This window comes from Falco punctatus (genome assembly GCF_963210335.1).
Source record: "Falco punctatus genome assembly, chromosome: Z".
NCBI classification, from domain to species: domain Eukaryota; kingdom Metazoa; phylum Chordata; class Aves; order Falconiformes; family Falconidae; genus Falco; species Falco punctatus.
In genome coordinates, this window is record NC_137586.1 from 68115955 (window position 1) to 68133638 (window position 17684).

Sequence of the window (17684 nt, forward strand, 5' to 3'; positions counted from 1 at the left end):
GAACTGTAGTTTAATTCTTTTTTTTATAAATTACACATCTGTTTTTAAAACTTGCTTGATTCTCTTCATGCTTTTTTTTTATTGCAAATTAAAGGATGAAAATGAAGCTAGATTGTGTCAAGCAAATGTACTGAGCAAAGAGGAGCAGGAACAAGAAGTGCCTCAGGTGCCTTGTATCTCTGAAGACACACTGTGCAAACAAAACAGGTGAGGTTAGTTTAACAAAATCACATTTGAAAAGCTTTCATCTGGTGCATAATGAGATACCTTTGCAAGTGTCAATTCTTTTGTTCCTTGTTACTTGTCTTTCCTCAGTGTTTAATTTTCAATGCCTACAGGCAGTTTCTTCCCATGTTTTCAGAGCACATTTTAAGTTGAGGTGAACTGCTTGTCATTGTTTATCTGGTACATAATTGATCTGTATGAACTCATAGCTCTTTTTGACCAAGGTTTTCTTTTATTGTGTTTGTATTTGCATATACAGTGATCATACCTGTAACACATAAATTTTGAAAATTGTCAGAGATCTGTCTTTCATTGATCCCACTGCGCTGTTATATTTTATTGCTACTTTTCTTAAGATAAGATCTTAAGTACATATTAGACTGCAGATACTTTGATGCTGGTATGGTTAGCAATACACATTTTTTTATTGATGTTAAAAATACCTTGGCAATGAAATCTGTTAATCCTTCTCTCATGTTAAACCATAACTGCCCTGAATGAGAAACATATATTTGAGAAAAGACCATTTCGTTTACAATCAAGAAAATTATATCAGTCTCTAACCCTCTTGTGTAAGTGTTGATTCAGAACTTAATGAACGTAGAATTGCTTTTTTTCCCCTCCCAACGAAAGCGCAGTAACATAATTTTTTTGTTTGCGTTTTGTTTTTTGTTTGCTTTAAATTCACTAGTGCTGAAAAATCCATTTCCCAAGAAGGCAAACTGGGTGCTCTGAAACCAGGACAATTTATTAGGCATGGATGTCAGAGAACTAGACCAAACCTAGAAAGAGCATATAGTGAAAAATCTCTAGTGGCACAACATCTTGGTGCTTCAGTTGAAGAAGAAGCTAATAAAGGAGAGAATCTGCTTGTGGCTGAAGAATCTGAGGAGCCTCTTTCCTCAAAAGTAAGAATTCTGTTCAGATATTTCTGATTATACTTTCTGGTGCTTGGTCTAGCACTGACTGTTCTTAAGTCATCTAAACAAGCTTGTTTAAAATGCATAAATTAATTTTGGACTAGTAAGAATTACATTATTGTTTAATATGAGGTCTTCTAAAATTCTGTTTAATGACACATTGATAATATATAGACTTCTGTTAGCAAATCTAAAGACTTCACTTAAACTTTGAAATTTTAGTCATGCTCATGATACATTAATCATTACCTGTATGCCATATTTCTGTTTCTGGGTTTCTTCTGAACGCCTTGGTGGTTGTTCGTGGAAGACTATATTGGTTACAGTATCTGTTTTTATTAGATAAATACCTTCTCTAAAGGAGCAAAGAACAGTGATGGGTGCCATAAACTACTCTGAAGTTTTTAAGTGATGTTTTGTCTCAGCTTTATTTAACAGGTGATGTATTTTGTGCTAATATTGTTGGGGTTTTTTTTCTCAAATCCTAGGAAGATACGGAAGTATTGTTTGTGGGGAATTTGGCCAAGAATGACAATATAGACATAAATCTAGAACAAGATCATCTATCTACAGATGCTGTAGGAGACATTCAGGATACCACAGAAAGGTAAAGTTAGCTGTTGACAAAGGAAAAAAAGCTCTTTAAAAACTTTGTGTATTTGTCCAGTTGTTTTCATACAGCACTTGCTTTTTGAAGTGTGGGCTCTGAGCCGTACTGGTTGTTATATGCTACATGTTGTGAAGGTCACTAGGTGGCATTCTGAAGTAATGTAAGAGCAGAATTTTTCTCAAGGCTGTTTTCCATTATAGAAGATACTTTTCAGGTGAGAGCAGAAGAAAGTAGTTAGAGTTTAGCTGTCTGAATTTCTCAGTAATACATTATTAGGGTACCATGCACTACAAATGTGGACCATTGAAAGGAAGACTGAGCATTGTCATTTGCACTCACTTGTAATTGGGACATGGGTAGGTACAGTAACATAAAATGAACTTGCTTTCTAAGAAGTATTCTGTGTCTTCACTTTTTCTTTCGAGCAGGAGAAATTCATGCAATGATGTGCAGTGTCCTGGTTCTTTGGTGAAGGGGATGCTGTTTATGTATGTCAGTGTGAGACAGATAGCACCATTTACAATGTAACGGTTCTGGGTTATGTTGTAAGCTGACAAACAGCCTCAAATCAATTTACTTTTGCTCTTTTCTAAAATTAGCTTCTGGTTCCCATCTGTCTCTGCACCTGTGCTTAAAATGTCTTCCAAAACTTACACTGAAATCCCGGAGTCTCTGTGCTAACAAGACAGGGGCATTCCCTTACAGTCATTTTAGTTTCTGTGATGGTGGAATTTCACAGAATGGCTGAGTGTTGGAAGGCCCCTGTGCAGGTCATCTGGTCCATCCCCCCAGCTCAAGCAGGGCCATCTACAGCTGGTTGCCCAATACCATGTCAGGCAGCTTCTGAATATTGCCAAGGACGGAGACTCCACAGTCTCTCTGGGCAACCTGTCCCAGTGTTTGCTCACCCTCACAGTGAAATAGTATTCCCTGATGTTCAGAAGCAATCTCCTCTGTTTCATTTATGTCTGTTGCCTCTTGCTGTGTCACCGGGCACCACTGGAAAGAGCCTGGCTCTGTCTACCTTTACACCTTCCCTTTAGGTGTTTATATACATTGGTGAGATTTCTCCATCCATCCCCATCAGGCTTTCTGTTTCTCCATGCTGAACTGTCCCAACTCTTTTCAGCCTTTCGTCATAGGAGAGATGCTTCAGTCCCTTTACTTTTGATAGTCCTTTTCTGGACTCTATCCAGTATGTCTGTGTCTCTTTTGTGACCAGTTCTTGGTGCTCCAGTACAGTAACTCCAGGTGTGGCTTCACTGTCACTGAATAGAGGGGATGTATCATGTCCCTCAACCTCTGGCTTCTCCTAATTAGGATGCTTCTCCTAATGCAGCCCAGGATACCATTAGCTTTCTTTGATGAAGGCCACATTGCTGGCTCATGTTCATCTTTGTGTCCACCAGGAAGCCCAGGTCCTTTTCGGCAAGCTGCTTTCCATCTGGGTGGCCCTCAACATGTACTGGTGCCTGAGGTTGTTCCTCCCCAAGTGCAGGACTTTGCACTTCCCTTTGTTGAACTTCATGAGGTTCCTGTCAGCCCATTTCTCTAGCCTGTCCAAGTCTCTCTGGTTGGCAGCGTGACCCTCTGGTGTATTGGCCACCCTCCTCCCAGTTCTGTCTCATCTGTGAATTTGCTGAGAGCATACCCTGCCTCATCATCCAGATCGTTATCATTAATGTTGAACAGGATTGGACACTGTATTGGCCCCATAGGGTACACTCCTAGTTACTGGCTTCCAGCTAGATTGTGCCACTGATCGCAGACCTCTGAGCGTGGCCATTCAATCAGTTTACAGTGCATCTCCTTGTCTGCTCATCTAGCCTACACTTCATCAGCTCCCCTATGAGGCTGTTAGGGGAGACAGTCTTAGAAGCCTTCCTGAAGTCGAGGTAGACACTATCTACTGCTTTCCCTTCATCTGTCGAGCCAGTTGTTTCATTGTAAAAGGTAATCAAATTGGTTGTGACTTCTGCATGAGAATCCATGCTGACTATTCCAAGCCACCTTCTTGTTTTCCGTGTGTCTGGAAGCGGTTTCCAGGATTAGTTGTTCCATCACCTTTCCAGGGACTGAGGTGAGGCTGAGTGGCCTGTAGTTCCCTGGATCCTTCTTCTTGCCCTTTCCCAAGACATCAGTTTCAAAGCCCAAGATTTCAGTCTTACTGATCTGAATGTGCTTGAACAGATCTAAGAATTTCATCCTGTTTAAAAGCGGTATCAAGTTAAGCACTAGAACTAATGATTATAATGTTCCTGTGGTTGCTTAATTTTGGGGACCTGTGGTGGTATTGCTGAAACTTTCTGCTATACCTGACTTAATGTTGTTTTCATTCCAAAAGACTTGTCCAAAAGTAATCAGAAATGTCTGCTACTGCAGAAAAGCAAAATTATCTCCTTTATGCGTTGTTTTTTCTTCCTTTATGTTTTTTTAAACTTCATGAACTAAAAAGATAAAAATGCAGAACACTTAAGTTCATTTCTAGCTGGAAGTTACTAAATAGTTGATATAAGTCAAGGCTAAGTATATTTTGTAGTTCCTGAGAAGTAAAAGTTGAAAACTATTTTCCTAGGTCCAATGTTAAATTAAGTTCTGGAGAAGAAAGTAAACAGAGTGCCACAAAACATTTTTATGAAGCGGGAAAACCCCACTGGAACCCAAGGCCAAACCTAGAGAGAGTTACTAGAAAAAGAGATTATCCTGAAGAAGGTGAAAGCAGAGAAGAGGGCAATGCTGGCAACAGAAATGCAGAAGTGTGTTTGGTGTCAGAAAAAACAGGTTTATCCTTGGTAAGTACTGATCATGCGTTTTGAGCCACTTTGTGCCTCGGTTCTTGTATTGAAGCTCTCTGAACCATAGGTGGCAGCATAGAAACCCACTATATGGCTGAGAAAGGTTAATGTGGTTCTTTCTTTTTCTTTTTAATTCACTATTGCAAATGATGCTGAATAAATGGACTTGGAGTTTAAAAACTGGAATATTTAATATACACTGGTGTCTTACGTTTAACAGTTTATATAGTCAGAAGTCTGCATTATCATGAACACGTACTAACACTGTTACCCGTTAATTTAATGTCTATTATTCATTAAAAAATGAAAATTAAGGCAGCTCTCTAACATGAGATGCTATGTAAAATCCATGTCAGTATACTTATAAGTCGAAAGGTATGTGAACAAAGTTCAGGCCTTTTTCTGCTTAAACTTGCTCAACAGACCTAACCTAGCCCAGACTACTTCCTTTTCTGTCTAAAGTTGTGACACCTCAACCAAGTTAATCTGGTGCTCCTTGTTCTCCAGGTGGATCACTAAAATCTTTCAATTAACGTATTATTTTAGCCAAGTATCCATAGTTGACAGAACTGTGCTTGCTGATGTTTTTTATGTTCTGTGATACATTTCTCTGTGTGTCTGTTTTTAATAATACTTAAACGCTGTTCTGTAAACTAGGGTAGTTTTTTCTTCCTAGTTTGTTCCCAGGGCATAAAAAATAATTTTCCCATCCCTTAAATTGTTCTTTAAATGAATAATTTTTTGAAACTACCTATTAATCTTTCCAGCTTCTGAAGAGTTGCTGTGCTTGATAAATTGAGCATGGCCTTAGTCTATTAACTAGCAGCAGCACTAGGAACTCAGGCATCATAGATAATACCATCTAATGATGCTTCTGCTGTCGAGCCTGAAATTAAAAAGGAGAAGAATGTTCTAAGCTATCAGAGATGACAGCTGAGCATGTTTTCAAGAACCTCAAACTTAGTCCTTTGAATCTTTTTGTTGCCAAAACCAGTTAAAAATGTTTGGGACTTAATATGGTAGTAATTGTCTTCTCTGTTCAGCAAAGCTCTAGTAACATAGTGGAAGCTGCATCCTTCTCAGAGGCTACAAGAAAACACAATTTTACAGACTCTGGTGAAGAAACATCTTGTAAAAGAATCAGGCAGGACAGTAGACTCCAGTCTTCAGAAAGATCAGCAGAGGGTGAGACTCAAATAGAACAAGAAGATGATTTTCAGCTTTCTACCTCTCAGAAAAAAGATTCAGACAATCTCACAAGGTAAAACAACTAATTTTGGCCTGTAAGCTCAACTGGTAGGTTTTGGTTTCTGTTTTAAAAACTTAATCAATAGCCATAGTTCTGCAATGTGTTATGTGACTGCATGCAAGATGTTAGTCCTTGTGTCTGCTATCTGAAGATATCTTACCGTGCCCTGCAGTCTCATAAAATGAACACAGCCAGCACTCCCACCAGCCCATCCCAGGGTTCACCTTTGGTTTCAACAGAAATTCCTGATTTTAAAGGGAGGACCTTGAAGTACCTATGGCGGGGGGCACAGGGGTTGTGGAATTAACCTAAACAGAAACTTTGTGCTGGAAGTGTCCTCTGCTGCTGTTTGTTTCCCTCTCTGCCAGTTTATCAAGGAGAATGTTTTTTGGGGGAAGCTTAGAATTACTTTCGGTACCCAGAGTGGTTGTGCACATCATTTTGAGGAGGGAAGAGTAAGCCACTGATTATTGAAGTGATTGCTGTCTGAGAAACCGGGGCAGATAATTAGTTATCATCTAACAGTTCTAGTTTCTAGACAGTAGTCTGATCAACTAAACTATCGTAGTTTGGGGCTTCCGGTATAGCTGTAGCAAAAGAGAACTGGAAATGTTTCCATGCTGCAAAAAGCATGTGATTTCCACATCCCTCCAAATTAAAGTTAATTCAGCCTAACCATTAGAATTAATTAATTCTAATCAAAGAATTCTGTATTTTGTAAATTTGATTGTGCAGTTTTCCAACACTCTGAAACTGCTCAATACACATTTACCATCAGTACTTTGTGCATACATGAAGAAATTAGGATTTCTGATTAAATGGCATGTGGATGCATTTTTGTCACTATACATTAGGAAGTAAATAGGTTGTATTGTTGGTCACAATGATCAGGTTTTATTCATTGATTTTTTTATTTTATTTTTGGAACATCTTGGACTTAATTGTTTTTTAATCATGCTTTTGTTCTGTTTTTTAGAAGACAGTCCAAAAGGTCATCAAAATGGGTAGAGCTGCCAAAGCATGTCTCAGAGCTAAGAACTGCTGCTGCTTCTGCCTCTGAATGTGAGGCTGATTGCAGTGAGAAGGGGAATCAAAGGCAAGAAGTTAAACTGAGTGCTCCTAGAGGCAAAAGTTTGACAATTACACATAGAAAGAAATCTGGCAAGGAGCACAGAAGTTCAAAGACAACCTTGGTGACCCTCTGGGCTTCTCAAGAAGAGGAGGAGGAGGAGGAGGAGGCAGATGACTTTGAGCCTGAAAATGAAGATGAATGCTTTCCACCAGAGGAAGTAAACAAAGCTCCAGTATTTGTTCCTATAGGTCTTCGATCTCCAGAACCTGTTCCTGTTCAGATAGAGGAAACCATGGAGGAGGTATCATGTAGCTGGGTTCTGCATACGTACCTTTGTTTTGTTTGTTTATACAGCTTTTACCATAATTGCATCTCCAAGTACTTGAATTTTGTCACAATTTAGTCTGATCCATTAAGAATGGTGTTGAGAGTAGCAGGGATGTTACTTGGCACATATATTTGGTTTTGAATGGAATACTACCTCAGCTGAAGGTCCAGTTATGTTTACAAACTGTGTATAGGTCTGCAGGGTGCTCACCAGTTTGTTTATTGGGAGTGGATGTAGGCATAGATTACCACGCTTACTACATGTTTTAAGGCCCAGTGTGGAACAAATGGAGCGTTTCAGTTTTACATTTGAGTGTTAGGAAATGAGAGAATAAGGGAGATGTTTATGTATGTGGAGTACCCCTCGCTAAGAAGCTTCAGCTGTGTGGTGGGCTGACCTGAGCAGCAGCCAGGCATACGTGCAGCCGCTTGCTCACTTTCCTGTCCTGTGAGACAAGGAGGAAACAGAAGGAGGGTAAGACTCATGGTTTAATACAAAGACAGTTTAACAGGTGAAGCAAAAGCTGCCTGTGAAAGCAAAGCAAAATAAGGAATCATATCATAGCGAATATCCGTTTGTTCAGTTTGAGTCAACTGTGCCAGCTGTGTGCTCTCTTGCCCAGCCCAGCCTACTTGCTGGGGCAAAGAGTAGGAAAACACAAGCTTTGGCGTTGTTGTTGCTGAACACTGCTTGTACAAAAACACTGGTTTGATATCAACAGCGTTGTAGTCATAAATCCAAAACACAGCAGCATGTAGGCTACTATGAAGAAAATTATCTTCATCCTAGCCACACCCAGTACAATCTTCACCCTTTATTTCATACCATTTGTAACATGCTCATGTCCTACACTATACAGTACATCCTTATTAACCACAACTTCTCCTCCTGTCCTTTGATATATACATGGATATTATTCCCTTGGTCTGTGAGCCACCCCCTTAAAATGTCTGTCAAATGTTCTTTGAGCAATTTAGTCCATGACTTGGGCTCTGTATATTACATGGTTGCTCAGGAGAGGCAGCATGTTGTGTTGAGTTTTTGGGCACCAAAGCCAGCTCAAGTTGATCACTGCTGCACTTGCCTGGTTTCTTGTGAGGCTTGTCTTCCCTCAATTCATGTTGTACTTACTAGAGCATACAACTCAGATAATGGGTTTAAAAAAATTTAGATGTATATCCATTAAAATCTCCAGCCCTTGTCCTTTTGGTTCAGGCTGTAGAGTTTGATATGGCAACACACTCCACTCCTTTTCAGTGTTCCAGGGTGGGTCCTCCATGGGCTGCAGTCCAATTGGGGATGTTCCTACTTTGCTAAGTCTATGGGCCTCAGTCCCTGCTGCTGTCCATGAGAGACCATCCATACTTTTGTCAGGGTTTTTTTTGTGTTATTTTTTTTCTCCCGCAAAAGCTATGCATTTTGACTCTTCCATAGACCTCTTGCAGAGTTGGAAACTTTAAGCCTAGGGTACAGGCCTATGTTTTAATTGTATTCTTAGACTAGTATAAAACTTGAGACTATAAGACTATAACAAGACTTGGTATCATATCTATTAAGACCAGGCACTAGAGAGGAAATGGCACACTTTTCTGTCATCAGGGAACTGTTGAGCTTTGGTATCAGTGGACTCTGTTCAAGGCCTTGAAGGGCATTGTGCTTAAAGGTTTAGACATTTTTCTGGTCCTGTCGTCCCCCCCCCCCCCCCCCCCTTATTGTTCAGTGTGACAACTTTGGGTTTTTTTTGTCCCTTCTAGCCTGTTTTATCTCAGTGCTGTGTCTTCACAGCTCTTTTTTCTTACACATCCCCTCCCCCTTCCAAATCTGTTTATCTGGCCTGTTCCATTCATGCCTCAGATCTTTGTCTCATGCCTCAGATCTTTGTCACTACCTCTTTCCATTCACTCCAGTTCTTCCTTGATACTACTAGTCATCTTCCTCTTTTCTCCCATTGAAATTCTGCTTTTTTGTCTACTGAATTAATCACACTGTCTCTCTTCTGTGGGTGAAACAGCAATAGAATTGAAAGCTCAGTCAAAACACTAGATGGAAGCTCTAGACCAGGGGTCCTCAAACTGTTTAACCAGGGGCCGGCACGGATGCAGTGGCAGGCAGCCATCTGCGGCTGCTTGGTTTCCCCCCCCAAACCCCGGCGGGGGTGTGGTGGGTGGTGCGGGGGGGTCTGTAAATACCAGGGGCCGGATTGAGGAACCTGGGGGGCCGTATCCAGCCTGCGGGCCATAGTTTGAGGACCCCTGCTCTAGAACAATAATGGACAACTAAGTTGCTTCACAGAAAGTTTTGCTGAATCCCTTAATTTCAAAGATGTGGAATATGTTATGTGTGGGGACGATCCTCATGTTTCCTGCTTTAACGCACAGGAGCCGTGAGTACTACTAAGGGATATGGTTAGATACCTGAGGACTCAGCTGTTACCAAATTTAAATAGATCAGTTGGAAAGTATCTGTAAAAGTGCAAGCCTTTGAAAGCTACCCAGATTGAGCAGTGCTTTTCCTAAGAACCTCATCAGTAATATTGTAACCTTTCTGCCAAAGTTGAAGTCCTTGTTTCTGAAAATGTCAAGTGTCTGAAGTTCTAAATGAAAAGACGGTGTTAAAGAAGAAGAAAAAATTACAGGTAAAATGGTGGATGGGTAGGTGTCTTTGTGTGGGAGTGTGTATTCCCTCCTCTTACTTTGGTAAAAGGCTGAACTGTTTTTCCTTCCTGCAGACTTAAAAAGCAGAAAAAGTGTGAAAATTTAACAAAACACAGTTGAGGTAAATAGCCACCGTGAAAGATCTCAGCCACATAACTTAGTCTGGTAGAGCAGTAACCAACTAGAAACAAGGTCTTGGGTTGTCTCATGCTTCTATTTAGTTAGAAGCAGCACTACTATTTCTGCCTCCAGTTCATACAACTGCTGCCGCCTTAAAGCAGAAAGTATGTAATATAAGACTTGATTTTGGGTAAGTGTTCAAGATCTGATAAGTATGTGTGACTTACAAAAATTTGCATTTGACAGATTTTCTTTTGGGGCTGATGAACTTAAATGCTTTTTAAATTATTTTTACAGCTGGAAATATCTGTGAATATACCAGATGTGCAGGTGGCTACTGATGTTGAAAGTCTCTCTCATGCATCTGTCCAGCCAATGGTACAGAGGGAGGAAAAAGTAAACACCTTAACATCAGTAAGAATTTTGTTTGTTTGTTTCATGGCACATACAAAGCTATGTCAACAGTGTCTGCCATTTCTGCTTCTAACAGTATAGCTTAATAGGCTCTTACTTGTCCCACACAGATATGAGGGACACAGCTATGGGAAAGCTATGTGAGTAAATATTGCTAGCCTTTAAAATGCTCTTTCAAAGCCAGGGTAACCTTTGGGCAGAGCACTTGCCCATAAGCATTAAGTTAAAATTTTGGAGTCATTTTATATGGACCTTTGATATTGTTTTTCTTTTTATTTAAGGAAACAACCATACATGAAAATCCAGAGGTGGACAAAGGTAGATATGAAACAATCTTGTTCATATCTTTCCCGTTAACTTGCTACCAATATGTAGTTATTCTTGCTAGAAGTTTATATACCTTATAAAAAACACCTGCTCTTGCGATGCTGGATGCTTTTATGTTTGGAGAAAGTTAAACAATTTTTTTCGTACTGTTCTCTATCAGTAGTCTTCTACTGCTCTCTGTCAAGTATTGCAAGGTTCTGTTTCCCAGGGTCAGAATGTGTCTTTTGTATAGCCTATCGCTTTCCCATGCTGGTTAGTTGTACCAGAAGAGGAAACTTTGCAAGTGCTTTCTTGATGTGTGACTGTGTGATAGAGAGAGTGGGCAGATTCATAGCTTTGTCAACAATGTGGTCTCCGACTTAGATGTCCTCAACTGGTAAAAAAGCAGGTGTGACAGACTGTGATCCCAGTTTTACAGAAGCAAATATCCTTTCCATGTGAGATGGTACAACTCTTACAGGTCTACTAATTTTTAGAATAACTTTCATTTCTAAATTTAAATACATCTTCCTAGGATGTAGCCCACTGAAAATTGAGTGAGATACTGTCTCAGAAGAAGGAGGGGAAGTCTGCTTTGTTCTTTCAGTTTATTTCAGTACAATAGCTTTGGAGACTGGAAATGTTTTGTTGGATGTGACCAGTTAGTGATAGGCAAAGGGATGTATTCTGGATAAAGATTAGCAAGCGGGAGTCTAAACTTGGGATATGGATCAACACTATATAGGTTATGGATTTCTGTGATTAAACTGTTAGCCCACCATAAATGGGAAAGAAAGAGCTGACCTTGACTAGCTGCGAGATGCCCACCCAGCTGCTCTCCCACTCCTCTTCCTCATCAGGATGAAGGGAGAAAACAAAATGGAAAAGCTCCTGGGTTGAGATGAAGATAAGGAGATCACGAATCAAAACAGGCTCAACTTGGGGAAAACTCTATTTAATCTGTTGCTAAACAAAATAGAGTAGGATGGTGAGAAACAAAGACAAAAATCCCTCCCCGCCTTTGTTTCCCACTCCCCTGCCTCCACCCCACAAGTGGTGCAGGGGGGTGGGGAGTAGCAGTTGTGGTCACTTCCTAACGCTTCATCTCTGCTGCTTCTTCTTCCATGCTTTTCCCCTGTTCCACTGTGGGGCCCTTCCTATGGGGTACAATCCTTCAGGATAATTCTGCTCCACCATGAGTCCTCTACAGGGCGCAGTTGCTTTAGGGAGTATCTACCTGCTCCACCAAGGTGTCCTTCATAGGTTGCAGGGGAATCTCCACTCCTGCACATGGAGCACCTCTTCCTCCTCCTTCCTTATCAACCTTGGTGTTTGCAGGGTTGTTTCTGACACTTTTTCCCCTCACCTTTCACTGCTCTGCAACATTCTTCCCTTTCTTAGATACATTTCCCAAAGGTGACACTTGGCTGACAGGCTCAGCTGTGTCCTGTGATGGGTCAGTTGGAGCTGGCTGTGTCCAAGGTAGCCCCTGCTGCTGCCAACACCTTGCCACCTTACCCAGTACACAATTAAAGGGAATAATGTTGCTGCTCAGTGTTTTTACATAGTTTTTGTAGTTTGTATTTAGTGGATGAAAGTTGCTGTCTTGTCAACAAGCATCTTGATCTATGAATGGCAACGATTTAAAAAAATACATACTCCACTGTATTGATGGTAGTGCCAAATGCTTTTTGGATATCAGTAAGTGGATTTCTTGTTAATGTGGTTTTGACTTTTAATGTTTGTTAACAACTTTGCAGGAATTAATGATGGAAGCGCCGAAGCTGCCATGACTTTACTTGCAATGGGTGATCCAATGTTCCAGTTAAAAACAAGCGCTGAAGGTATGATCTGATTTATGGGACAAAGCTTTGCTTGTACTTTCTGGGCCCACCTAAGAAGGGATGGAGCAGTGGCTGCAAAACTCTTCCGTATGCTGCTGCGTAGTAGGAGGTCAAAAGACTTTTATGCTTTTAGTCCTGCTGATGGTAATGCACGGTCAAACTGGGCGGTGCAGGTTGGCTGGAAAAAGTAAGGCACCTTACTCTGTGCTGTCAACTGCATCACTGTGCTAGAAAGATGTTTCTGAGACCTGTTTTAGGATGGACATGTTTGAATTAACCTAGTCACATAAATTGGACAGAAGAAAAGAATTGGGCTTAAATAACCATAACTCAGGCCTTTAATGTGAAGCATAGCTTTTTATCACCTAACTAGCTACAACCTGAAATTACCTGGGTTTAGTTTAGTTTTTAATGGACTTTTATTTAGAATTTATTATCTGCTTTCATTGGCTGAATGTTACATTCTTACTATCAAAAGTGTGATCCTAGGACTGCATTTACCTGGGTTTGAGTTTGCATCATTGGAGAACACAGACTTTGTGAAATGAGGTTTGAAGCTGAACATGTGTAAAATAGCTTTATGTACATGCCAAACTGAGTCTTTTAAATTATGCTTTTCTATTCTGTTTATTGTTCTAACCAGAATGGACACACATCTTACCCACTCAAGATGAGTTGGACATGGCCAGTAGCCTTATAACCCATGCCTACTCCAAACAAAATACAACTTCTAGTCAGTATTTACTGTCTTCAGACACTTCTACCAAGGAATTGGTCCCACCTGAGAATGGAAGCAGCATTAATCTAGAGGATCAAAGCACTGGCACAAGAATAGATGTTGAAGAATATTTTGAGAAAAATGCTACAGATAACAGGTTAAATTACTACTTCATTTTCTTTAGGGAGAGAGATCCTCTGACACTGCTTAGTTTTGCTAGGTTATTTCCGGTATTTTTATTGAATTGCAAGCAGTCTTGCTTTACCAAACATTTCTCAGTTTATGTAATTTTGTATGTAATCTGGAAAACCCCTCTTATCTTTCTTTTATGACTTTTGTGAAGTGTTGGTGTATAATATTGGGGATGTAGAACTTGTTCTTCACTCCTGAAGTTGTTTACCCTGGTGAGGGAGAAAGTAATATTCAGACTTAGTTGGTATGGATCACTGTTAATTACCAAGCTGATTTTCCCAAAGTACTTTACAGCTAATTAAGCCAAGGCAAATTGCTTAAGTGTCACTGCTACTGTGGGATGCAGATCAAAGATTCAGAACAAAGGAACTGGTTGATCTATCATTATGGTTTTTAACTCTTTATGGTTTTTAACTCTCGGAAAAAATTATAGTCAAAGATACCTTAATTTAAGTCCAGTGGTTCTTTTATTATATTATTAACCAGAATTTGTTACCATGTGATGAGTGTTAAATTTCTGATCTTCTTGTACATCTTCAATATTTCAATTACTCATTTTTTTCTGTAGATAAGGAATATCCTAGTTTGCAGTATCCCTGCCTGTTCCAGTTCCCAGACGTTTTTTATTTTTGCTCTGCCAAATAGTGTTCTGTCTCTTCTATCAGCTGCAGCCTGTATTTCAGCTTTTTGTCGTCTCATCTACTCCATCTCTCTTGCCTCTTCTGCACCAACTGTCAAAAATCAAGAATATTGATGGCATTTTTCCTTTTTTACTTGCAGTGATAGCTCTTTGCCTATGGTGAATAGTATGAGACTGACAAAAGACGGACACCTGAAGCTTGAGCCAGCCTTTGGAGTATTGAGGTCAGATGAAAATGTAATTCAGAAGCCATTTAATACAAATGTACTTGTGGAACAACTAGAGCAAGTTCAAAGTGGTAAGCCTGTTTCTTATCCTAGGGTTCTGAAAATGGTTTCTTCTGATGGATTTACATTTCATCAAGAAATGAAACTAAGCTGAAAGCCTTCACTTTCTGTTCATATTCGCTAATTATGCATCATCACTGTAATGTAGGGCATCCATTTATGATACAAATAAGCATACCTTTCAGTATAAAATTAAATGTAATCTGAGTAGCATGTTCTCAGTGCAGGTCTTAAATTCCCTGGAAAGCCATAAAATTACTGGACTGCCAATTACAAAAATACAGTATAATATAGTGTACTTTTTTTTCTATTATTATTATCTTTCCCTTTTATTAAAACCAGAATGGGAGGTATACAGAATTGTTTTAGCATTCTTTAAAACAGTTATAAAAAAATATGGTCTTCAAACTCTTAGTTACCTTCAAGTCATTGGCAAAATGCACAACATACCAAAGGCAAGATGAGATATGTGTATATTTCTTACTTATGTAAGGCATAAATATGCATCTCTATATGTAAAGCAATATTTTTAGTAATTTTGTAGTGTGTTTATATATACACATCTACACATATATGCATTTTAATATAAAAAACTTCTATGTAAAAATAATATACATATATATATATGCATACACACAAAATGCTATTGTGATTTTTATTCTTATATATCTTAGAGTATACAACCCTGAGAGGTACCGCAGAAATGCAGAAGGTGGAACTAGAACAGGTCAGACCAGCTGCAGGTGATTCTTCAGTTCTTCATGATTTTGCCACTAGAAGTATGGAACTTACCGAGCAAGTAGATGAAACTGAGAGGTAGGAAGAATCATCAGTTAATATTGACTTCATTCCTAAAGTCTCTTAAAATATGCAGCTGAAGTGCATGTGTAGTACATGTCTGTGATGGAAACAGTGTGCTTACAGGTAGTGTGTGTTTATGCACAGAAGTGTACATTTTAGACTTTTTATTTTTAAGGTTTTTCTCCTTGCATGTTGTCCTACAGCTTTTGGAGGTAAAACATCAACTTACGTTTGCTGGTTCAGAATTTAGTAATCCCTGTGCTGCTTAATTGTCTCCCGTGAAATTGTATGTGAAACAAAATGTTAAGGAGTTGAACAACTTGGAAATGTTAATGAGCTTGTAAGGCTTCCTGCTTGGTCATGCTTTTAGTAGTAAAGTCTCAATTAGTGGTGTTAGGGAGGCTTTTTCCTGAAATATTTTTTGTAGACTTGTTCTAAAATTATGCATTCTATTTAGTAGAATGATGCAGTTTTTAAACAGGTGCCCTGTTTCTCTGCAACTATATAACTGTCATATTAAAAAAATAATCTTACAAAATGTAGCTGATGCACAGGGTACCTTCAATTGGTTTCAAATTAACTAGATATATACCTTACAGAACAGAAAAAAGGATGAGAAATGCTTGTGGAAATTCAGGAGATTTAAGACCTGTAACTGCGTCACCAAAACCTGAAAAATCTCACCTTCATCTAGAGGACCATCCAGGTCAAAGTTCTGTGGATGGACTTCCTGAGCAAAATCTTTGTTCTTCTGAGCACGATAGAGCCACAATTGACTTTACTCAGGTAAAGAACTTAATTTAGTTATAGTCTAGAGTGCGCAGTTTTTGAAATTTTGTAAAGGAAGAGGTTTTTAATGCAAATATACTCACCCATTTTAAAGACCTCGTACTTCAACTGGTGACTGAAACTTTCTTTTTTGCAAAGATATAACCAAACTTGATATTTCAGACAATCTTATCATTGCAAGCCTCAGTTTATAGCATTTCAGCAATGTATTGGCAAATTTTTGAGACATTTTTTAAAATTGTAATGGAAGAAGTAACCGAGGACTCATCGTCTTGGTTTTGGCTGGGATAGAGTTGATTTTCTTTTCAGTAGCCGGTGTAATACTGTGTAATGCTTTAATATGAGAACAATGTTGGTAACGCACTGATGTTTCAGTTGTTGCTAAGTAATGTTTCTACTAAGTGAAGGACTTTCAGTCTCTTAGGCCTGGCCAGCAGGAAGGCTGGAGGGGCAGAAGAAATTGGGAGGGGACACAGCCAGGACAGGTGACCCAAACTAGCCAAAGGGATATTCCATACCATAGAACATCATGCTGAATGTACAAATTAGGGGGGGTTCGTTGGGGCTGGCCAGTCACTGCTGGGGGACTGGTGGGGCATCAGTCAGCAGGCGGTGAACAATTTTATTGTGCACCACTTGTTTAGATTTTTTTCCTTTTGTATTTTATTCCTCTCTTCCTTTTCTTTTCATTACATTTTTTTCATTGCTAGTTTATTTTATTTCAGTTATTACATTGTTCTTATCTCAACCCATGAATTTTAATACACACACCACACCATCCCCTGATTCTCCTTCCCATCCCACTGCAGGGGGGAGTGAGCAAGCAGCTGTGTGGTACTTAGTTCCTTGCTGGGGTTAAACCACGACACTTGTGTATTTATTCAGTCTGACCTCTTACTGTGTTATATTTATTTAGATTAAAGTTGTTAAAATGTCACTGCTGGACACAGCATTTTCACTGCTGCCTTCATTTGCTTTGTTTAAAACAAATTACATCCTTGGCTATGCTCTTTCCCTTTTATTTCAAAACCCAGTTAAGTGTCTTACATGTATATTATTATGGACAAACAGTATGTCTTTCACATCTGTTTCTTTGCTGTGTTTTGTGTATCCCTGTTCTAGTATAAACAAGAAGTATTTTTTTAATACGTTAAATTTTAATAAAATAATTTAAAAATTTAATAAGATAATAATTAAACAAACTTTTTAATACTTTAAAAGTATTATTTCTTCATGAAAGAAAGGTTCATTCTCACTTCCCTTAGGTTTTCTAGTGTTGCCTGAGATCAGTGTATGTGCAGTTACGGTGGGTGGCTGATAGGTAGTAGCTCATTTCCCCAGTGCAACCTGTTGATGTGTCAAGGCTGATCTCATGTTAGAATAAGGTACAAGACCGATTTGGCTCGTACAGGACTGACAGAGAGTATGAGAAGAGGCAGCTTGCAGTAAGAGTATTCCTGTTTTTAGCAAAGGTACATGCCACAAAAGGGAAGGGGTAGATGAGTTGCAGAGCTTAATGTTTTTCTTTGGCACTCGGTGGTTTTGTAATGGTTGGGGGAATTTGTTCTCTTAGTGCCACTGAGCAATTTATGGTGTGAGTCATCTCTGACAGAGTTGTGCTGTGGGAAGTATAAATTTATTTTGACAAACCATCAGTACAGACAATGATCTGTATATAAATTTTACATTGCTCAAGTGTTTCTTGTCTTTGTCAGGTTAA

General features: G+C 39.3%; 1 protein-coding gene across 6 annotated transcripts in view; it reads left to right on the forward strand.

Moving 5' to 3' along the window:
- Nucleotides 1-17684, forward strand: part of BDP1 (BDP1 general transcription factor IIIB subunit) — a 56424-nt gene that overhangs the window by 28766 nt on the left and 9974 nt on the right. For all 6 annotated transcript variants that reach the window (XM_080372015.1, XM_080372018.1, XM_080372017.1 and 3 more), the window contains exons 23-35: nt 95-207; nt 917-1133; nt 1634-1752; nt 4331-4547; nt 5594-5811; nt 6776-7172; nt 10271-10387; nt 10669-10705; nt 12454-12537; nt 13181-13412; nt 14228-14385; nt 15049-15190; nt 15775-15961. In XM_080372015.1, coding sequence (XP_080228141.1) covers nt 95-207; nt 917-1133; nt 1634-1752; nt 4331-4547; nt 5594-5811; nt 6776-7172; nt 10271-10387; nt 10669-10705; nt 12454-12537; nt 13181-13412; nt 14228-14385; nt 15049-15190; nt 15775-15961 — 2238 coding nt within the window. The remainder of the gene's footprint in view (nt 1-94; nt 208-916; nt 1134-1633; nt 1753-4330; nt 4548-5593; nt 5812-6775; nt 7173-10270; nt 10388-10668; nt 10706-12453; nt 12538-13180; nt 13413-14227; nt 14386-15048; nt 15191-15774; nt 15962-17684) is intronic.